General features: G+C 39.5%; 1 protein-coding gene across 1 annotated transcript in view; it reads right to left on the minus strand.

The window, feature by feature from the left end:
* Window positions 1-24,840, minus strand: part of LOC137296791 (inositol-pentakisphosphate 2-kinase-like) — a 106,024-nt gene that overhangs the window by 28,952 nt on the left and 52,232 nt on the right. The window contains exon 7 of the mRNA XM_067828645.1: window positions 8,347-8,405. Coding sequence (XP_067684746.1) covers window positions 8,347-8,405 — 59 coding nt within the window. The remainder of the gene's footprint in view (window positions 1-8,346; window positions 8,406-24,840) is intronic.

The raw sequence follows: 24,840 nt of genomic DNA on the forward strand, positions 1-24,840 counted from the left end.
CAGCATGGGCCCTATCTGGATTTACATCATCCCTTTAGGTCTTACCAACTTAGGAAAACATTAAAAAGACATGTACTCTAACGATTAATAGCATGGAAAGTTTTAATTTACTTTGAATGTTTGTAGACATACCCCTCTGGAGGACAATAATTTTACAGTACTTCAACTCCCCTTGAGGATCAGCCATTAAAAATTTAAGCTCTAATGCTAGATTTGTCATCATCGTATGGAATAAGAAGTGGCGTCACACATTTCTTGAGTGCTGCCTTGGCAGCTCACTCCATGGTCAATAATGTTCAAAGTGTGCAAAACATGCTGCATAATAAACTGTTATATTCATTACAGAGTCATTTTGACATCTACATAACTCAGTCTGCACAAATACTTATTAACAAAGCCTATCATGTAGCATGAATGCAAACCCTTCATTTGCAGGTTAGGAAACCATATTTCCATTTACCCATCCATCCATCCTCCCATCTACCCAACCATCCATCCATCCATCCATCAGTACAAACACTAGAGCAATCTGAACGAAACTCAGATCAACAAAATCACTGCATCTGACCTTGTGTCATCCTGTTTGTCCTTCCTTACGACAACCAAGATTTACTTCTTTGACTAGAATTCTAGAAGTTGGGTAGATGAAGAATGAGGTATATTTTTTGGATATACAACTTCTTGGGTTGCTGAAGACCAGATCTTAATGTTAGACAAAATGGGTTGCTGAAGATCATTACTAACCCAGATCTTCATGAAGAACATAGTTATATCACCCTAGTCTGATCAAGGACAATATCTTTATCACAAATACACTGAGGAAAAACACAAGGGATCACTTGAAAGCATCTTCTTCAGCGTTACATGACAAGCTATGTGATATATGCTTGTGAAGAAACCTTGAAGAAAACCCAAGAAGACACTGTCATCAATATCCCCTGCATTACCTGCATTACCTGCATTACCAGGTTTGGTGAAGAAATATTGAATGGGTTTAAATTATCTGCTACGGACAAGATAAATGTGCACGGACAGACGGAGTGCATTTTAATATATCAAACATGTTCTTTAACGTGATCTCTTACTTTTTGCCCTCGGTATGTATTAACACCAAGCTTGAACATTCACACTAAAAAGCAACAACATCTGAGAAATTCGCACAAAACAAATAAATCAATCTGTCTGATATGTCAATATATTTAAAGAAATGTCTGTGAAATGTTCACCTGTACAAGTTTCTGCTTAACTGGCAGATATGAATGTCATGTGGCTGTGTAACATACACTACCATCTGTCCACACCAAGACATTAAGATTATAATCTGCAACCATAGCATAATTTATTGATTTCCAAATTGCTGACAAAGCACATGCTGTGGCTCTTTCACACACATGGGTATGTAGGTGCACTTATCGCTAAAACCTGATCAAGTATTTCAACTTACCTTGCACATTTTTCTGGTTAATAGTCAAAGCTGTCAGGTACTTGTCACATTTATTCAGCAGTGACCCACCTTGGTCAGATAGTAATGATATGAAGGATGGTAAAAAAAATTGCAAAACATATGCTGGTGTATTTGAATAGTTCAAAATATGTGTCTATTCATTCTATAATACATAACTTATCCAGAACTTAGATAATAATTTGTAAAGGAATACATTTGTATATTGACTTCAAATGTTATTATTACAGTTAGTACATTATACCCATATTTACAGGACACCCTGAATGAACACCATGTACCAACAGGAGGTCTTCTACCTGATAGAAACTCACAGACGTGAATAGCTGCAGTTGGGATTGTATTCAATATACTTTTGCAGATTTGGGTTTCCGAGGATGATCAAATTTGACATAAACGTAAGGTGTTTATTGAGAAAATGGGATGATTGTATAATATATATAAACCTAAAGTGTGCTTCTCACTCTATTTTAGGTCATCTCTTGTTTTCCCAGAATAACCACATTTGAGATTTTTGTTTTGGAGGGACAGGTTTTACTTTTCAATAGCAAGACCACTTCCCAGGTTTTACGTTTCGTTAGTAAGACAGCTTCCCTGGGTTTACTTTTCCTAACTTTATATGAACATCAACATTCAAATGATACACGAGTGTTTGAAATCAATTGAAAAATATTGTTCACTATTAAACTCAGAATACAAAGGTTTTCCGAAGCGGGATTGGAACTGCAATTCTCTCATCCATAGGCAGGCGCTCTACCGCACGGTCACCAGGCCGATGAATGTGGAGAGGTTAAATTACTTACTTATAGTTACTGTCATTAAATTGATTTTAAGCATGCTTCAGTTATTGTTATGTAGCTTCATTCAATGATCATGTACATTGTAATTACCCATCATTGACGGTATATATGTTAGAGAAAACACTTCCCCTCGGTTTTGACAATGTAAAACCGGAGGCGTGTTTTCTCCTATACTTAATTCATATCAGCTGAAATATGGGTAAAATATACCATTCCCCCCAGTATCTGGGCGGTGGGGTAGCCGAGTGGTTAAAGTGTTTGCTCATCATGCCAAGACGGAGGTTCGATTCCTGACATGGGTACAATGTGGGAAGCCTATTTCTGCTGTTGCTATGATACTGCTGGAATATTGCTAAAAGCGGTGTAAAACTAAAGTAACTCACTAATTAATGTTCAACGTCAACGTGTCATATTTGAACCATATGTTGGTGTGTAAATTCTCTTTTTTCAACACACTAATGAGAATAAGCATTGCATTCCACGTAACAATTAGTGTTCCTACGACATATAAGCAAGAAGGAATGTTACTAGACTCGCTCCAGTTCTCAACTGAAACAATAGTCCATGTATGTACTGTAATTCTATCCTTATAATCAAAAAGTCTAGATTCACCCACACCGTAGCCCTGCTCCAAGTCTCTACTGAAATTAAAGTCCATGGACCTACTGTAATTCTGTTCCCACAATTGGCAAATCTAGATACACCCACACTATCAGGAAGGGGGTGATGAATACTCCTTCCTATTTACATATTCCGGGAATTATGACTGAAAGTAAGCAATAACCATTTACTTGGGGACTTGTTGAATGTATCTTACAAGCAGCAATAAGCAAATACTGATTACTTTTCAGACACAATGGACGCCCACCAAGTCGTATTAGCATGCTATTGGCTCAACAGAAAATGCTAACGCATGAATACAAATTATGCTGATCAAGGCATTATGCTGAACAACAAATTATGAGTTGACAAAGGGCAGGAAATGACGCCTTATCAATACGAGACCTACGCTGTATGAGTTACAACCATCATTATTCTCACAATGACTTTATGATTGGTGGAGAACACCTATTAATTACAGCAAGCAATGCATTGTTTTGGGGATGAAATCAGTACATGAATGAGAAACTTGAGCAAACTAAACATAAAAACTGTAATCTTTTTCAGGCAGCTTTCTTTACAAATGACCTTCTTCAAACTTCGACAAGAAGTTAAGTGTCACCTTTTCCATGAAGACATGAGTAATTAATTCTTTGTGTAACATATTACGGTTTGTCACGATCAAGGCAGTCATTCTTCGTAAGTGCAACCTGAAATAGAAGCATCATCAATAATTGTCGCTGTGTACCACGGATGTGACACTTGTCTCAAATCAATGACTTCCTCTGAAAGTAGGGACTCCTGCAAACAGGAAGACATGACACATGACTGTGTCGTAAGCTGTCTCTAGAAGTGCTGGTCTCCAGACAATCATCTGGATTTCCTATACCCGATGTGTCAAAAATCACATGTAGATCATCACAAACATCCTCCTCCAAATGTCAAGGTCAGTTGTCCAGTGAGAGTTTCTCTATATAGACTTGTTTACGAGCATCGAATCGATTGCACAACTCAGAAGTGTTCATCGATCTGTCAAGGATACAGTTTTCAGATATTTTCTGTCACTGAATATATATTTAGTTCTTAAAAGTGAATGGAAAATATTACATATGTGACAGTAACGTGATACGTCTAACAATATACTGCCACTGTGTAGAGTGACGATTTAAACAATATTTCCTGTGACAATGAACAGACAGTAAAAACACACTGTGGAAGTAATAAATGGTGGTGCCAGCAAAGTCATGATTTGTGAGAATGCTTGTTCATAATTAAGTTAAGTCTGAATCAGACAATTCTGAGATTAATGTCATGAGCAACAACTTATAATGGTACGATGATACAACAATGCACCATGTCACAACGGTTGACACCCCTGCACCCCTCTGCCCATTTTGAATTGCAGGATAATGACCTTTCTTTTGAGTTCACAGTAAAATACCTTGCCAACCTCTACCCCAACCTATCTAAGTTCGTAACACAGTTTATGTCATGCATCTGATTCAACCAGCTTCTGACTATTGCTGACAAGGATGGACCTGTCCCCAAACAGTAACAGTTTCATCTCAATGTTTTCCTTATTTGACAGATTACACTGAAGTGACAGAATGCTTGGCATTACAGAAATTTGGAAAATACAACCTCAAGTTTCATGCCAGTGGCTATGGATGTGAATGTGTCTTCAATGTGTCTGTCACGTGACAATGACATTACACTGGGATCAAAATGTCATTGTATTGCCTGTCAACACAGCTGCAGACTCTGTCAAAGTTAAACTCTGCTCTGGTACATGTAACTTTGCACAATATGCCAGTGTAATGATTTATTTCCTTCAAGCCAGCACAGGTGTGCATGTGGTGTGAAAGGTGAAGGTTATGAAGGATCTGTTTTAGTTATCTGAACCTGTAGGAGTTATATGTCTGTGATGCTGTGAGTTGGTGAACATAATGAAAGACTTTTGTTAGTTATCTGAACCTGTAGGAGTTGTATGTATGTGTTAGTTAACCAAATCTGTGGGCGTATGAGATGGGGCTTGACTTGCGGTGGTTGATTATGAATGACATGCATGTATGTATGCGTGTCTGTGCATGCATTAGGAGCTGGGTTCCTTACTATGGACCATTTTTCATTTTGACTCATAATTATGACATGGATCTCAGAGTGAGTCAGTGAGTTGTTTGAAAGAGCAAACTAGAGTTACAGACTGTTTTACCAAAGCACCTGAGTTATATCACAGCCTCAAGTTAGCATGGGAGAAACAAGCCAGGTGATGCTGGTGTTACTACATTCTGGTGAAACCAGCCATCTTGGGTTGGATACTTACAAACCTAGAAAGATGATCATGACATCTTGAAAAACTCCACAATCAGTTTACATCAGATTTGCCTTTTTCTAACATAAGATGCACTTTTTCTTTACTGACACACCTTCAGGTTTTCACACCTTACGCTCCTGCAATGGTACATTGCGTCAATATGTGGACTTACTACACACCTTAAGGGTTTCACACCTTACTTTCCTACACCTTCAGGGTTTCACACATGTCGAAAATTGGATCTTTAGCGCATAATGACTGAGAAATGATGCTAACATTTTACAGTGCAAATCTCATGGGATATAAAAACAATGAATGCTAGAACCCTTAAACCGCTGCAGTTGTACCCATTTAAGCATAACATCATTAGTGAACAAGGAAATTTCCATCCATTATCAGTGCTAAGCTTAACAAACAGTTGATGTTTTATTTGTTGTTGGCACGTTGGTGACACAGTTTACACCAGTTTCATCCCCAGGACATCAAGCACATAGCTAACACATGGACAAACACCTTGCACTGAGATCACTTGCAACCATGGAATTGATATGGTATACTAACAAACTCTGTCCCATCTTAGCACTGAATGATAGTTACATGGTCCTGTGAGCTCACACATCTCAGATTAATTAGTTTTAACTGAATGCGCAAAATATCCCAAACACCTGAGCATGTTTTTGCCATTAAGCCCTGCCTTCCACTCTAAAATGCAATTTGTGCAGACGGAGAAAAGATGAGTAGCAAGATAAACAATTTCCTGCAGAAACAGCATTTTACAACCTTATGACATACAAACTCATAAGAGATATACATAAACCTCATTTTCCTGAATATTTCCCCCTTGGCAACAGGTGTGGGATGGGCCAACCAATCAGGAAGTAGGATAAGACCCCCCACCATGCCTCAACAACAGCTTTTACCCAGTTTTATTTATAGCCACTGAGAAATCCCTGGGCTGTGCCGGCAGGAAAACCCCTTGGAACAAAAACATTCAGAAATTTCACGAGGTTACAAGGTCATGTGCATGCATTCCCCTTTCTTAATCTGCCTTTATGACAGCCCTGTCTGAGAGGAGATTGGACAGAAGTGGTTGACAGACCACTAAGAAAGCATGAGGTGACTGGATCATCCCTTTAAATAGACAGGGGGGTCAGGTTTTCCCCGTAATTAATATTACCAATAAAATCTGCTCACTCTTCACATAATTGGTGACTGAAAATACTGTATTCTTACACAAATACAGACTTATACATGCATGTAGGCCGAGGCAGATCAAGAAATAAGCAATTTTCCTATAGGCTGTACATCTCTCCACCCCACCCATCTTATTCATGGACTGGTCTGGATGATTCCATTTTTCATGGTGGTAGCCACACACAGCTGTAGTGGGGAGTGTTTACTACACAGTGTCTCAGACCTTGAAACTTTACACCACCAAATCTACCTTTGTTGTCATCTGACCTCAGAACAGATAATCGACAGGACTGATTTGGCCTATCTCATATCAAGTTGTATTAGTTTACACAAAGGGTTGACATTTAACTTGCATATTTATCCCTTGATAAGCATGTACAATGAAGTCACCAAGGCAGTGCAGATAAACATTTAGCAATTCTGCAGTAATTATTCATATTAGAATATGGCTGTTAACTTGTTAAGAGCACAGGAGCCAAGACATACTCAAAAATCAAGACATCATCCAGAGCTCACAGAGCTTGCATGAAAATACTGTAAAATGTCTTTAGATAGTTATTGTCTGATACAAAGGGCCAAAAATACCTCCACCATTGCTGTCACCACAATGAATTTTATCCTCTGTATGATTTTGCATATATTCCTGCATACTGGTTGCCTGAACACTCTGGAGATGTATTCCATATAACACAACACGATGAATTACCCCGCAACAATGCAACGGCACCATTATGCCATGACAACACCATGCCACCATGTTGCTTAGACCATCACACCACCACACAACCACCCCACTACCACCAGGGGAACAAAGGATTCCACTGTTCCTGAGTGTAACAAGTAAAGTAATGCCTCATTATCATTTCATACTAATGTCGTCTCCAGCTCCCCACCCCACCACACCACCCAACCACACAAGCATGCCACCCAACCACACAAGCACGCCACCCAACCACACAACCACCCCACCCTGCCACCACCAGGTGAACAAAGGATTCCACTGTTCCTGTGTGTAACGAGGAAAGTAATACCACTGGCATGCCTCATTATTATTTAACACCCACGTTGTCTCCGGCTCACAGATACACATCTGGGCCTTCCATCTGCATAATTAATGCATCATCAGACATACAACACGCATAAATGTCTTGGCAAGAAAAAAAGTCAATCGCAGTTTTCCTCAATACTTAACGAATTATTGCTTCTACATGGTGTATTGTTTTGTCATGATGCTGTTTAATATTGAGGCATGTGCTCGAAGCTCTAGAGGGTGTCCTATAGAGGGTGTCTTCAGAGACCAGTATGAGTGAGTGAGTGAGTGAGTGAGTGAGTGAGTGAGTATAGTTCTCAGAAATATTCCACTCACAAACAAATAGAGATATAAAACTTATACATACTCTGAAATGACCCTGACAACATAAACCTGCTTTGTTTGATGGATAGCTTGACGTGTACCTGTGGTTATATCACCTTCCTATGTTTGATGTCGTGTATATCATATACATATGTAATTTTCACAGCTCAGTCATATGATGGACGACAAGCATACAGTGTTCTTGTAGAAGTGATATGCTTAATTGAGAACACCCTCACTAAACATGCATATACAATGAGCTTTTGTGTCAAGGATTTCGTTTGCAAGAATATTCTGTAAGTATCAAAATTTGCTTTGTGTTGGCGCTATCGTGCATTCATGCATACATGTCATATTGCTCAAATGTGCATTTGTTTGAATGATGGGGAAAATGCACACAACTGATGAAATACAACAGTCATTTAACTTGCACATGCATTAAATGGTTTGTTGGGATCTGCAAACATCCGCTTGTATTTAGGACAAGTCAGAAGTAGACCACAGAGGTGACTGGCTTCTTCACGTTGGCTTGTTGACATTTTCCCTCTCCACTCCCAAACAAAGACCCTGCTTCCCCTTCGTGCAAAATGAACTCTTCCCTTCAGGAGAAGCACCCACTTACCCTGAGAAGAGGTCCAAGGGACAGTAATGACTGGTTTCAGGCCACTTTCCGGCTTTGGTCTGAAAAACAACCAATCAGAAGCTTTCATTAGAGAACACCTGCCACCCTCCATTTTGAGGGGTCATCTCAAACATTTCAGTTTATTTTTTTCGGATGTTTGTAAACACAAGGCCACGCTGAGCGACTGTTATCCAACACAAATGACACTACAAGAATGGAATGTCTTGGAAACATAAAATATGATCAACTTCAAGTAAATGGTGTGACTAATATATATTGCACTGGTTCAGAAACATGGAGATACATCAAGTGCTGTGCCCTACAGTTCTAAGCCTGGAATTTTATACATAAGAATTTCCCAGACAGCCCATGAGCATTTGTTTGCCTGGTGAATATATACAGGGTTCTCGGCCATGTTTAAAAAGCATCAATCACGAAAGAAGACAGAATCAGTTCCCAATCTCATGGTTCATACCAGTACTCATATTGAATATGACTCTGCAACATACAGTGTTCAGCATCGAAGACTGATGCTTCAATTCAACATGCAGCAGACTATGAAACAGATTCACAAGCATTTTACCAAACATCATTCCATCTTGTGCCAGGAGCTCAAGTTTAGCTACATCTGGCTCCTTCAATGTAATTAGTTATATGCATACAAATTCTGAAAAATAATCAATTATATCCTTGCTGCATGTGGTTAGATGGACTCAATGTCTGTTGCTACAATGGCTGCCTTTTGTTTCGTGCCACTGCCTTGTATAACCACCATGATAGGTAAAGACTCGACCAAACAGACCAGAGATTGACATCATGAGCATCGATCTGGCATACAATGACATCCATCCAACAGTAAGCCAGGCTAACCATCTTAAGACAAGACTCTGTTTCTAATGACCAACTCTAACTCTCATCTGTATCTGATCTTATTGACACCTAACCAATACGACAGTTTTTGTGTTGCTGCTTTTAACATTTAACAGTATGTTCATGGCAGGTACTTGAAATGGGCTTCACACATTGTACCCACATTGGAATCAAACCCAGACCTTTGGTGAGATGAGTATACATCATATACTATCCCAAAGCTGTTTGATCCAAATGACCCTCAACTGACAATACACAACACAGTATTTTGAACCTACATTTTGTCATGATGTTTTGACAAACTGAGAAAACAGCGACACATCCGGGAAGGGGGTGGGGGAAACAGTGGGAGAATTTTAGCCTATAATTTGTTGTGATGCCTTGATGTACCTGGGCGGGGGGTGGGGGACAACGGCAGTCAGTCCTGTGGGGGATGTAACTGCTCCACAGTGCCATGGGAGACCTTCACCAGATGTACACAGTGCACACACCTTTTCATGGGCACTTTCCCTGAACCACATTACATGTATTTTCCCTACTGACTAGCCCTACCACAATACTAAAGCTCTTCTATCTGAAACAAAACTATGTTTCCCCAGGTTCTGACTTGGGCTCCTTTTCCATTTAAAAGGGTTTATTTGTTACAATCAAAATTTAATATATTCAGCGACAAAGTGTTTGTCTTATATACAGGCTGTGCACAGATGTTCACATCAGTTTGCCGGAATTAATCATGTACTACATTTCTGTTCTATACAGTTGAGACCCGTGAAGGTCCCGGGGTAGAATAGGCCTTCAGCAACCCATGCTTGCCATAAAAGGCGACTCAGCTTGTCGTAAGAGGCGACTAATGGGATCGGGTGGTCAGGCTCGCTGACTTGGTTGACGCATGTCATCGGTTCCCAATTGCGCTGATCGATGCTCATGTTGTTGATCACTGGATTGTCTGGTCCAGACCGCCGCCATATAGCTGTAATATTGCTGAGTGCGGCGTAAAACTAAACTCACTCACTCACTCACTCACTATACAGTTGAACTGTGATTAGTGTTCCTGGTTAAGATGAACTTTCAGTGCACTTAGGTTCCAACTAGCAGTTGCATGTTACAAACTGACGGTACCAGTATCCATGGCAACGTCAAACTACTGATACACTGCAGTTGGTTATGGTCCAGTGAAAGACATCAATATTTAACGCTAATGGAAGGTCATCACTGGGATTACCCAGGATTCATCACAAAATGACCTTTGCAGGTATGAAACAGAACTGTCATATTGCTTAAGATGGTCAGTGAAATACAATTCAACGGTTTAAACCTGCAACTTTAGACAAACACGATCTTTGGGTCATCACATCCCAGTTGGGTAGATTGATGCAGTTGATTACTGAATCTTCTGGTCCAAACATGATTATTTCCAGAACACTGCCATATATATTTATGGAATACTGTTGAGTGCCATCCACCCACTCACCCACCAACCCACCAAATCTTGACCCTCATATTCCCCATTTATCACCCACATATATCTAATATTGACCCCGATACGAAAGCATGCCCCACTCAACAGCCTGCCACCCCTCCAACCACCCAACCAACCATCCAACCAACCAACCATCCAACCAGCCAACCAACCAACTCTTGACCCTCATATTCTCCATTTATCACCCACATATATCTAATATTGACCCGGATACAAAAGCAGGCCCCACTCAACAGCCTGCCTGACCTAGCAGACGCACAAGTGCTAACGGAAGGAAGTATGGTGGCCAGAGGAATGGAGAAACTACTTGACATACAAGAAAATCATTACACATTTCACAATTAGTGGGCAAAGTCTCCTAAATCAATGCATTGTTCCAATAACAGGCATGAAATGCCATCTCTCAGTCGGAACAATAACCTCCTGTTTGTAATTATCATATTTCAATGTCTGTTATTGTCAATATGGTGGTCATCAGATCCCAGATCAAGAGTGACAGAGTGTATTGCGTGGTTGTTTTACTGGCTGAATGAGGACACTTGGGAGTTGAGGGCTTTCACCTATTGTCCTCAGTGCAAAGAAATACTAACAAAAAACAGTATAGCACAACCATAAATCATGTAAAACTAACAGGAAACATTCCAAAACCCATTATTCTGTGTGACATATCATGATAGTTGGGTCTGATTTGCCATGTTTTGATTCTTCTCTACAGTACTGATGACAGTCGACATACATAAACACTGTTTGTCTTTACTGACCAAACCGTCCAGGTTTTCAGTGGTTTTAGCATCTGTACTTTGTTGTATCAAGCCAGTTTAATGTTTCGCTTGATGTGCACACCAGTCATTTAATTGACCAAAACATTAACCTAAATGAAAATGCTCAAGAATCTATTTGTTGTTTCAGTATTTCTAAATTAATTTTTCCTTTACTGCATTACAGCTACCAGTGTTTATGAGACGCCCGGCACCCATCATCAACCAAAGGTCAGGTGCTAAAGGTAATTTTCCATTGTTTCCATCATGGAATTACTTTACGAAAAACCTGACAAACATGCTTCAACATCATTAGCAAGAAATGTCTAAATGTGTCTGGAAGAAGCCGAGAACAAAGCTACCTCTGACATGCCATTAACCACATTTCCTCTGAGTTAATGAACGATGCGGCCTGCCTCCAATTAACACCATCATGATTGTCAGCTCATCATCTCTGAGACCATAATCAGGGTCCATCAGCCTCAGTATCTTGCCTTGTCCACACATTACACAACTCATTCACAACCCCGATAGATACAGTTACGTATTCTGTGATCATTAACTGAATAAAGTTCTGACTGTTGCAATTAACACCATCACGACTGTCATATGATCATCTGTGTCATCATGGCTGAACAGTTTCAATATCAACATGGTACACGAACTTACACAACTCATTTACAATCCCAACAGATCCAGTTACATACGACCAGCTGTTACAACACAGATAATATTTTATCTATTGGATTTCGTAAGCATCAACATTCAAATGCAAGTAGTGGATGGGTACCCGGAAAGATGAGATGTGATATTACCATTGATTGTATAGTACCTAATTTGAGGTGTATATTCTCCAGTGAGCTGGGAATGGCATTAAAGTACTCACTAAACATTGAGGTAACATTGGTAATACTAGTGAGTTTGTTGGCTTGAATACATCTGAAGCAGTGTATTATTATTACGCAGCTTGGATGAATATTTCGATGCCATCCCCCCTTCCAAAAAAAAAAAGATGCATAAATATAGACTACTCTGATAAACCTACAGACAGTTGTATAGTGTTTGAGCAGAGCTGTCTTTTATTCAGAAGGGTTGGATTACCCACAACCAGGCTGTGGAGCTGAGGGGCTCTGCACCTCCCACACCTCTTGCAATGCCCCTCCCATCCACCAACTATTGTTTCTACAATACAAGTGTTGTGAAATAAACTGAGTGAAACAAATAAAGGATCACGGGAAAATTCAAGTCTTGGTATATCATTTTCTGTTTTCATCGTGACAGCACCATTTAAAGCTGGTGGTGAAAACTGGAAAATTATAACACTTGAATTGTCCTGTGACCCATTATTTGTTTCTCTCAGTGTATCTTGACACCATCTGGCAAAATCACCAAGTAAGGTTTATTGCTTCATGTGTATATGAACAATCAAAAAACATGTGGCACAAATTACTCAGGCTGCTAAACCCCAAACCTTCTTACAAGGCCTTGCTGCAGAAATGCCAGAGTAGACTACAAGATCTTTAAAGCAGTATTGCACAGTTACTGTCGGTTACCAGTTTGTGGTTGGAGAAATCTCAAGTGGAATACACTAATTAGTGGTGACACAGCATACTCAAGTCTTGTGTGCCACAACACACTGAAATAGTTGTTTCAAGATGGCTCATGCACTTAAAACGAAATCTGATGCCACATTTGAAAATGCTTACAATGTGGTGAGTTCTGTGATGTAGTGGTAATGTAAGGAGTTCTATTCCCTTCTACTTGATGGTCATTCAGACGAGTGCCCTCAAACCCTACATGTTTTGCCATACAATATCACTTCTTCAACCTCTCAAACTAAAAAACTAATACTTCAAATATGTGATTTAACTTAGAAAACAGAGGACATTATTTTACTAGTAGTACTGCATTGGGATACGAGCCATATCACACCCACAGTATCTGGATACATGTCACATCGACAGTATCTGGATACATGTCACATCGACAGTATTCGTCAATATCACACCCAAAGTATCGGGATACATATCACATCTACAGTATCGGGATACATATCACACCTACAGTATCGGGATACATATCACACCCACAGTATCGGGATACATGTACACCCACAGTATTGGGATACATATCACATCCACAGTATTGGGATACATATCACTACACCACTCCATTGTCGCATTTGCCCTTAGTGTCCTGAGTGTTCGTGTACCGAGATAAGAGTATCAGAGATCAGTTCCAGTTGGAACAGGAACCTGAGGTAACCACAGTATGTCACATCTAATCCATACTGTAATCGCAGTTTGTCAAACATAAATAGAGACAAATAACTCCTTTAAATCCCAATCTGTGTACATGGTATGTAACACGTACAGGTTACCTATGTCTGACATGAAGAAAAGATAATCCAGATCATTCATAATCATATCTGCGTCAAAGCTGTCAACAATCATATCAAAACCAACCAGCAAGAATATGCTACACAAGACATTAAGGAACACCTGAGGTTTTAACAGGACTAAGCCAATCTCTCATGCCATAACAGATTAATCTTAGGCTTAGTTATATGACAGAATTAAATGTTCCTCTACTTCTTTTGAGTAGCATATATATAATCCAAGTCGTAATCGACTTTATGTCTCCCAGCTGACCTCAGTTATGGGTAATTAATGTTTTGGTGTTCATTGTTTGAACATCACTACCAACTATTTGTTTTTTAAAGCCACATTCAGGGACATAATGACCTTTTCTAACCCACAGCAGGGGGGAAGGGGGTACAAGTAGTGGATGACACATTGAGGTCTCTGTTCCAGTTCTAGGCAGAGTCACTGCCAAGGTCAGGGCACACACATATACGTCACATAGTCACATACCGTAAACATTTCACTATCATGCAATGTACATCTATTGGTAGTGGAGACCTACTTGAGTGTAGACTACTGTAGAGTAATGTCGACATATTTTAACATATGAATATACACAACCATACGGATATGTCAATATCAAATGGTACACTGTAAACCTGAGTGAGAGAGTGCTCATTGCTTTATACCACCTCCAGCCATAGTTTAGTAATAACATACCGGCTAAAGTTGATAAACCATCACATCTCTCCATACAGAATACATACAAGTTGTTCCTGTGATAAAAAATAGGTACCCTTAACTTTTTAACCAAAAGGAGAATCTAAGACAATACAGGGATAAATGCCAGCTTGAAATGTACCAGTGTCCTACAAGAAATCTGTTGGGAATAGTTTTGCCATCCCTGCGATACTTTCAGAAATAGTCTGTCACAGTATTCCAAATACACAAATATACATTGAATCACTGCCTTTGTGGTAATCTCATGTTCTTATGCAGATAGATGTTCTGATACCGTATGTATCATGACAATTGTATTGTGTATCATATTCTTGGTTGCGAATATCTATTCGTGAGCACTCCTAATGTACAACTGACCTACGTACATACACAAGTAGGTGAAGGTGAGTACTACCTGGCATTCCCTAGAGAGGGATGGTTCAGTCAAATGATAGCTTTTTTCTGGAAGATAAGATACAGCCAAGATGGCAGCTTGGATAAGTCCAGATCATTCCAGTATGTCCATGAACATGAACGGCTGGTGTGTGTTGAATGAGGTGTAAATCAAAGCAGTCATTGACAATGTCTTATTTAAAAATCTTTACGTGTATACTGATGAAGGACTGTTGTTATAATGGGGTCATTACCTACCAATCATGACCATTTATGTACCTGGTATGCCCACCAAAATGAACAGTTGGTGTCGGCTGAATTTAATATATATCAATGTTCATATGAGGAATATATTCACCAGTAACATTTAAGACACCCCTCCAACCTTTTCCTAAACATTTCACACCTGCCATACTTCGTGTCTGGTAGAGTGGCTTGTAGATGCTACTACATTCAGACAAGCCCTATCAATACAATCAATGCTCTTTAGTTCAATGCCTGTACAGTTTCAGTGGATGAGAATGTTGAGTTTCATTACATATCTGGTCCCATTACATCAAGGCATGGTCACAAAGCAAGATGTAACGTCTGGTTTTGGTAACATCACTTTCATCACTGTTCTAATTACCACCCTAGAGGCCTGTGTGTCGAAGTCTCCAGGTACAGTCTCCACAGTGATAATTAATCCCCAAAATATACTTTTATCATTATAAAGACATATCAACAAAATATATAAGAATATGAAAATATTGGCAGAAATGGATAAATCAAACTAGAACTGACAATTCCACTAGACTTGAGTTGGGATTATTTTTCAATCTATTCTCCATTTCTAGAAAACGGCCATTCCAACAGGTGAAGTGACTATGCACAGTGGGTGAGATATTCCCTGAACTACAAGTCAATGTTTTAATTATCAAACCTTTTCCAGCACACAGATCTAGGAATACTGTATCAACTGAGTGATGTCCTGCCAATCATGACCACATATGCTTGTTTCAACATGGACAATTAACTATAGTCCCATCAGTGACATCTGTTGGAACAAAACTGTTCCTGTATTGCAGCACTCCAGCCATATGAAAACATCCAAACATGAAGACCAACCCAAACCTCCAGGTGTGAATGAGTTCAGTATGCTTTTAGAACACTTTTAACAATATTCCAGCAACATCACGGAAGGGGCTTCACATATTCTACCCATGGAGGAATGGAACATAAGGCCTTCGGAATAACGAGTGAATACTTTAATCAATAGGCTATCCTCACGGGAAAGAACAAAATAAAGAAATCTATCTATGATTCACAAAGATGTTTAACAGTGGGAAATGGTAATCAAAACATAGTTTCAAGGTACCATAACTAGTACATCCACTTGGAAACCTAGCAACACTAAGCTCCTCACAGGGTTCTACATTGTTCTCTGAGATGCATACTGGAATGTCAATGAAGGTGTTAGACACTGAGGTAGAGCTTGCGCCATGTATGTCCTATATACTAGCACTGTTAGCTTCAGATAAAAGCATTGAGGTCACAAGTAATGCTCATGATATATGTCTTCAGGACACTGTCACAAGCTATTACATTTCTTGCATCATGAAAATGACTACGACAGTGATGCAATTCTCAAACACCACTGTTTACTCTATAATATTCACGGTCAAAATACAGATTAAAAAAACCATAACGAAACATATTTTTTTATCATGCTGTCAGTTATATATTCATAAACAGAATACTCTTGTCACAGCTCTGCCATACGACTAAAATCATCACTAACATCAAATTCATAATTAACAGTAGAAACAGACACGTGAGAAATGACAAGGATGGCTAAATGACCAGTGAGTTGGTATTACTCATCGTACCCAAGTTGAAAGAAAACCTTTAAACATAATCATCTCATATTCATGGCTTGTGTCAACATGTTCCTTCATTGCCGTGTGCTGGTCTCCCTGGAACTGTTTTCAAAGTAACAAGAATGTGTTTCTTTGTTTCTGTTTCCAATGAAGCAGAGAACACAAGGGAATGTCAATTGAATTGTGGTGATAGTAAAATACCCTTTGTTCTTAAACTAACTGCTTTGTTAGACTTCTTTTTATGAAAATGTCTTTGTTTCATTTCATGACAGGCCTCGTGATGATGACATGCTTTGGGTTCCACTGTCTCCTCCTTAATAACTGAGGGTCCGCCCTGACCCTTGATGTCCCTTGTAGTGTGACATTCACTCCCACCCTCTTACAGTGAGACGCTTCCTCCTGTCCCTCCAAGGAACCACCAACCTTTCCACCAGTCGTGCATCAACCATTAGTGAGGTACCCCATTTGGGGACAAACCAAAAATTTCAAATTTCATCAAATATATCCCTCATCTTAACTCAAAAACTAAATACACTACGATGAGACCTGGGCAGTGACCATAGGCTACAGATCATGAATTAGATTATTCAACTGACTATCAGTATTAATGGAAGCCGCAATACAAAACAACACTCAGAGGATGAGTCACAAATCTATGAGAAGTGATTTCACACTACTGTCTTTACTGGTTCCTCATTTCCTGGAGTGAGTGAGCGAGTGAGTGAGTGAGTGAGTGAGTGAGTGAGTGAGTGAGTGAGTGAGTGAGTGAGTGAGTGAGTGAGTGAGTGAGTGGAGTTTCTGCCTTATCTACTGCAGCAATGGAAAATGACTCTAGAAATGACTTACACGATTTACTTGTTGATATACTGTAGGAACCAAACCAGTGTGACATTTTCATAATAATTCACAAGAATATGAATAAAACAGACATTTTGGAACAAAGTAATAACCTTTCAACACTCTGGATCATGTGTAGTGACAGAAAATGGATTCCTTAGTATCAGTTGCCGTAAAGAGATGGTTATGGATCAATCCATCAAACTTCAGTTCACAAATAACCAAAATTATCTTAAGAGATGCCAATTCTTGGAGGAAATTTGACGCTACCATTTTTATCCAGTGTAAAGTAAATAAAAACGCTTGTTTTTAATCTTGCCCGTTTTCACTCACGGTGACCAGAAAGAATTGTGTGTCTGTCATCTAATGCCCTTTGATATTTTCAGTATACTGGGTCTAATAGATGATAGTTATCCTGCAATGAAATGAACATGAAGTCTGATGAATGAATCACATTTGATGCTGACCAAACCTGGAGCGCCATCCATCTCATATTCTGTTTTTATCCCCGAGTTTTAACGATGGATGAGTCAGTGTTTCAGATTCAGTGTAGAATATTTCAAAGGGAACATTAAAGTCTGATAATTAGGGCAGTCCTCTGCTGCTGCTTGACTGAGATGAATTTGGTGCCAAGTTATACCAGCTCTGCTGACAGGGTTCTAGAATTACCATCCCCTGTGGCAGGTCAAGTTAGATCATCGCTGGTCTTGACCGGGGTCCAGTGATCTGTTCATTCAGTTCAATCAATACTTTAAATCATTCTCCACTATCCACTGTATCAGAGCTCCATTCATGCCGGAAACGTCACCATCCTCCAACCACCATCTTAGCTCAGGGTTCTCTTCAACATCATCTTGAAATTAGACGTGTGCTTAGTGACAAATGACTTGATTCAGACCTGAATCTGAGCAAAATGTAACCTTCTGCAGTTTGGAATGAAGAACCAACTGACTTGCCACTTCTGACCAGACTTTGGACAAGTGTGCCCAACATACATTCAACTGAAACAGACGACTGCAGACAGTGAATGAATGAGTGAGGTTTTGTGTCATTTTTAGCAATATTCAAGCAATATTACTGCTGGACACACCAAAATGTCAAGCATCAAGCTGTGGTGTGGGTAATCAACAGTTTGCGAGAGTTTAGATTGATAACAATACTTGATTACATTTGGACAGATGAGACCATTTGTTCTTAATGACAATACGATAGCTTCATCCAGAAAACATTTCTTTACCATATTGTTTCAATAGAATTTTACCCCCTCTGTATGTTTTATACACAGGTTGACAACTTGCTAAGTTTGACCACAATTTGTCTAGGGTTACAGTAAAAAGGCAATAAAAGTATAAATGATAAGCAAAAAGTATTGGACATTTACAATGGAGACTGGCCTCTACTGAAACATAAAGGTAAGACTGTCTTACGAAGGTGCCTTTCATCCCCATGATGTAAAACACCCTACAGACCAAACACTACTGTTGTGGAAAACTGTCTCATAACAGTGACAGTCACTAATTTTCTACCCCAACAAATTCAACAACAAGATGACCATATTCCCCATGTGTCAGTCTGGACCAGACATTCCACTGATCAATCTTACATGCCATTAACCACATGATTGAGGTGCCTTGATATCAACTAACCCACTGAACATGATTACTCATTCTGTTTATTCGTCTCTTATCACTAGAAGCATAGCCAGAGTTCAGCCCCGCAGTCTGGACAGGATAATCCAGCGATCAATGTTATGTGCCATTAATCACGTGATTGTGGTGTATTGATATTCCAACAACAAAGTCCCCAAACCTGAACCTGACCACCTCTTCTGTTTATTTGCCACTTTCCACAAGGGGCATGGAACAAGTTCAGCCTCATATTCTGGAGAATTATTTAAATGCACTGTCATGTTGCTGGAACACTGTAAAAACTTTTATCCACCCTTCTTCTAGGAGTCCCCAACCCCGTCTGAAGACACTGCCTCCATCAACATCCCAAGATAGCACCCTTCTTCTAGAAGTTGTCCCACCTACTCCGAAGACACTGCCTCCATCAACATCCTTCTTCTTGGACTCCCACATCCCCTTTGAAGACACTGCCCCAATCAGCAGCCCAGAGACAGTATCTTCTCCTTGAGTCCCTCACCCCCTCTGAAGACACTGCCTCCATCAGAGATAGCACCATTCTTTAAGGAGTCCCTTACACATTCTGATGACACTGCCAATATCAGCACACCGAGACACCACCCAACTCCTTGGAATCCCCAACCTTATCTGAAGACACTGCCTCCACCAGCACCCTTCTTCTTGGTGGCAATATTGCTCCCTCAGAAGACACTACCTGCATCACCAACCCAGAGACAGCAGCCTTCTTGTAGGAGGCAATATTGCCCCCTCAGAAGACACTACCCACATCGCCAACCCAGAGACAACAGCCTTCTTCTTAGAGTCCACCCTCCCCTCCTCTCTGAAGACACTGCTTCCACCAGCACCTAGAGATACTCTGTTGTCCACAGTGTGCACTGTCAACCACAGCCAGCTCTGCCTGTTTACTCTTCAAACAGAGGCAGTGTGAGAGGTAATTGTAGAAAGCCCATGTCAACACTGCCACATCCAATCTGTTATGTTTTTCAGAGCCTGACTCAGATAACTGACACATAAAATCTATGACAAATGTTTGTAAAACAAAACCATGAAAGCTCTAGTTTACAATGAAAATATCCACTTAATCTGTCACTTTGCTGAACATAACAGCATGTCAAAAATGTTGATGCTCCAAATTTTTTAAGCATTTCATACAAAAAATACTGCCCTGAGAAAAAGAAAATTAATGTTATTTGACCCAACTAAAACATTCCAACTATTTCACCATGACCGTTAAATCATCCAGCCTGGCAAAAAAGTGGTTGACAATGTCATCAACAACCAATCCATGGGTACTGTGGTGAGTGTATCCTGAATCACAAAAGGGAGACAACAAAGAGGTCCGATGACCTTGTCTGATCCTGAATTATATAGAAAAAAACACATGAGGATTTGGAGCCCTGTCAAGAAATGGAGATATGAGGTACCATGGCTGCCTTATCCAGCATATCAAGCAGGAAATGTGACGAGGCATCCCAGCCTCAGACTGACTGGGACTCTTACAAGGAAGCACACCAATAGCAGTGGGGGCCAGTCTGACCCCAAATCTGAAAAGAGGAAAGTATACTAGGGTCTAGTATGACCCAAAATCCCACAAGGAATACATATAAAGGGTACTGTGACCTATTCTGACCTGCATTCTAAGAGGGAGACAACAATCTGGTACTGTGACTTTATCTTCTTAAATGTCTGACAGTGAAAACGGCACAACAAGGATTTCATCCTAGACCATTGGACACCCTCTGGGTATAGGCAGCAAAGACCTGTATTACACATCTGACCATAGAATCCACATATATCTACACTGACAGCACACAGTCAATTTCTGCAGGGACAAAAATGCATTTTTTCCCATAATTTAGATGTGACTCAGTGAAAACAAATTGTGTCCATACATTCAAATTCTAAATCATCTACAGGCACGGAATCTATTTCAGAGATGAAAGATACAACAGATCCATCAAAACAACCATTTTAATCCATAGGTTAAGTGCCTGTTATCTTGAGTGTTCTCAAAAAGCCAACTGTTCCGATGATATTCATCACTGATGTCACTTCCTGTCTACCATACAAACAAGGACAATATAAACAGAATTGTTTCATACATTCCCCCAGTACAACCTGTTTGACCCTCGTACAGGAAAAAATAGCAACACTACATCCAGCAGAGTTATGGCATAATTACATAAACACAGGAGTAACACATCTTTCACATGATGACATCTGGGAAACAGAACAGGATGCTTGTCGTGTGGATTAACATCATTCTTGTGGCAATTTATGCCTGGAATGTTTATTTATTTTTTAGACAAAAAGAAAAGACAAAATATGTGCACATGGGGAGTCTTGCTTTGAAAAAAATATACTTCCTTAATAGTAAATACATGTATGATGTGTTAGTCTGTTCATCTGGCTAAAAAAACAAAGCAATACATAAAGCAGTGTTTTATGAAGATTGCGCATGTTTAATGGTGGTATGTTTCCAGTGGTCCAATTATAGTTTTAAAACATTTAATATGAGTTCTTACTTTTGTGTCTAAACAAGCTCTGTCAATCTTATCTTAAGTGTGTCAATCTTATCTAAAACTGAACATCTGAAATTTGATAGCCCATCTTCATGTTTTCCAAGTTCCTGCACTTTCAAGCCATATTAATTCATGTGAGCTCATATGCTGTAGTTGGGATTACACATTTTTAGTCAAAAAGATATTGTAATATTTGGCCATGGGAGTTATCCGATTTTACATGTGTCAGAGGGGTACAAAAGTTACACAAATGGCTGAGTGGGTGAGATGGCTGGAAGGGATAAATCACTAATTTTGTGTACTGCCTACTGGCAAGTGTAATCCCAAACATAACATATATTACCATCCATCCCATCCACCTGTCTCACCTACCACCACCTGAAAAACTACTCAACTGAAGTCATCGTGACATTTTGTCAGGACACCAGGCTCGTACTGCTTTCAGTGTAGATAAGTCCTATCTACCATGTCATCTGTGTCAGTACAATACACTGAACGTCTCTCAAGGACTGCTTGGGGAAACAACAACTGATCCTATTCAGTAGATGTAGACAAAAAAAGTGTCTCCATTGTGTATAGGTTTTAAGTCAAAAAGCTTTGTCTACCACTGAAGTACCCAAGTCTCCTATACCTTTAGTAGGGTCACAGAGGCCAGTAATGCTGACAATGTTCTTCGCATCTGAGTGAGTTTAGTTTTATGTCGCTTTTAGCAATATTTCAGAAGTATGAGAATGGGTATAAGTGAAAAAAAGAGGAAAGTGGGTTAGGCCTCTTTGGAGTCGTGTTAATGTAAACAATATAACATATATCATGAACAACAGCAGTGCCATCAAACACACGGAATTATGTAGATTCACGGAAAATTCTCACCCCTGTGTCTTGTGACAGAATTACTGTTCAATGCAGGATTATGCCCTCCTCAGTTAGTAATGTATTTTATCTACATCTGCAACTTGTGTACAGTTAAATATGGATCAGTTCAAGCATTTCTGTTCATTTATTGGTTTGGTTGGTCAAACAGTCACTAACATTCCAGCTGTATGACATTGATCTGTGATCAAATCTGTATGAGACAATCCACTGATTGATATCATGAACATCAACTGAAACATACATTAACTGAGACCCAGACCAGCTGATTCTTTCTGTTGCCTCTTATCTCCAGCGAGATTATGGACATTATTTCGAACAGAATCCACAGCATTGACAAATCCCTTGCAACTGTCGAATGTAAAATTGACATCTGTCAGTATATCTTCCCTTTCATCTTCAGCCCTTATCGCAGCACTGCGGACTTTATTAAATCCAATAGTCACGGTGAACGGTGTTATTAACGACATAAGGGCCAGGCAGACATATTATTTCCTCTTAGTGGAGGACGAAGAATAACAGTAGTTTTGGGTGCCTATTTCAGATGCAATGAAACTGACACTATTCACTGTGTCCAGTGGCTTGTGTGATAAGAGTAAATTACAGCTACCTATCTCTCTTCCAAGTAATGGATACCCTTTCATGTCCTCGTCTATAATCCAGAGCGTGTTGGACAAAGGACCTTGATGATGTGCTGGATGTCATTATGGTTGTGGCTCAAATAACATACTCTACTTTCAGACAACTGCACAAAAGACAGAAATATTTCTAAACATGATAATCTCTTCAATGTTTTCTTAAAAAACGTTGCATGACTGAAATATTTATGAACATTCTTGGTTTGAAACCATGTTGCCCTGCTTACAAATGGAATCTGTCAGGACTTGGTAACAAACAAGGTATGTCTGAAACATTTAAGTTCTTAATGTCGTGAATCATGGATACAAAGTGTGCTGTTGACTTGCAGCTAAGTGATGGACAGATTCTGTCATCTGATTTAATCCTGTGACTGAAACTACTGACCGTCTGATTCCTTCAAACATGACCAAAAAGGTTAACCCTAACAACAAGGTCACAAAGTAAGGAGGTCAAATGGAACATGCCAACAAATTAAAAAGGTCCACTGTTCCACTGTTTGGATGTTCCAGACAAGGAATATTTACTGAGGACCACACAATCAAACTGGGTTACAGTTGTCACCAATCTGCTAGAAGCATCACCAAACATGAAAGTATGAATCATTGCTCGTTTCATAAGGTCAAGGTTCAAATTTTAGGCTGAAACTGTGTTTACACTAGTAAATATAATTTACAATGTTTCAAACTGCCGTAAGCACAAGACAGCAGTGATATAATCTTAATATTTCCACAAGAATACTGAAGTATCATCTAAAACTTACAACTCTCATAAAATCTGCTCCAAACATTGGCACCAAAATTGATGTGCCCTACTTAAAACCAGATTAGCGGAAGGACAGAAAGATAAAAAAAAACAACTAAAAATGGACTTAATAACTCACAGTGAAGTAAAGAAAAATACATTTCAAAATAATTCTAAGTATAAGAAGTTGAAATGTGTTGCCAGGAGAATGTGACAACCTCTCGAACCTGTCACATCTGATGAATGTGTAATGTCACTCTCCACTCCAAGTAATGCACACATGGGCTTGGCAGCTCTGTACTCGTGGTTTATTCTGAATTCAGCCTCTTTCGGAAATGAAATTTTCAAGCAATGCCTTCTGTGGTTTAATACCATAGTTCCATGTGTAATTCACCTGACGATTTTGGAGCAGGAAGGGATGTGAATGCATTCAGATGCAAAATCATAATCAGAGTTAGCATTTTCGTTCTCACAGAAGACTCAAAGTGTTTTCTGTTGACCATTTGTTTTCTCTCTTCATATCCACACATTCGATATTCAGTCATATATACCCTTAACCCACAAAAAGCATTATCTTGTATCAAACCAGCTGTAGTTAACCTTATTATGATCCAGAGAGGCATTTCCATTAGTTTAGCTTGTTCATCAGCCAGATTTCTGTTGTAATAGAAGAATTTACAGCTTAATTGAAATACCGACACAGCTCAGCAAACCATGACACGAGTGTTTCTATAATACAAAAATCATATAAACCTGTCTACCTACGGGTAATCCATATAAGCATCTGCTAATGCTT

Source organism: Haliotis asinina, chromosome 9 (assembly GCF_037392515.1).
Source record: "Haliotis asinina isolate JCU_RB_2024 chromosome 9, JCU_Hal_asi_v2, whole genome shotgun sequence".
Lineage (NCBI taxonomy): Eukaryota > Metazoa > Mollusca > Gastropoda > Lepetellida > Haliotidae > Haliotis > Haliotis asinina.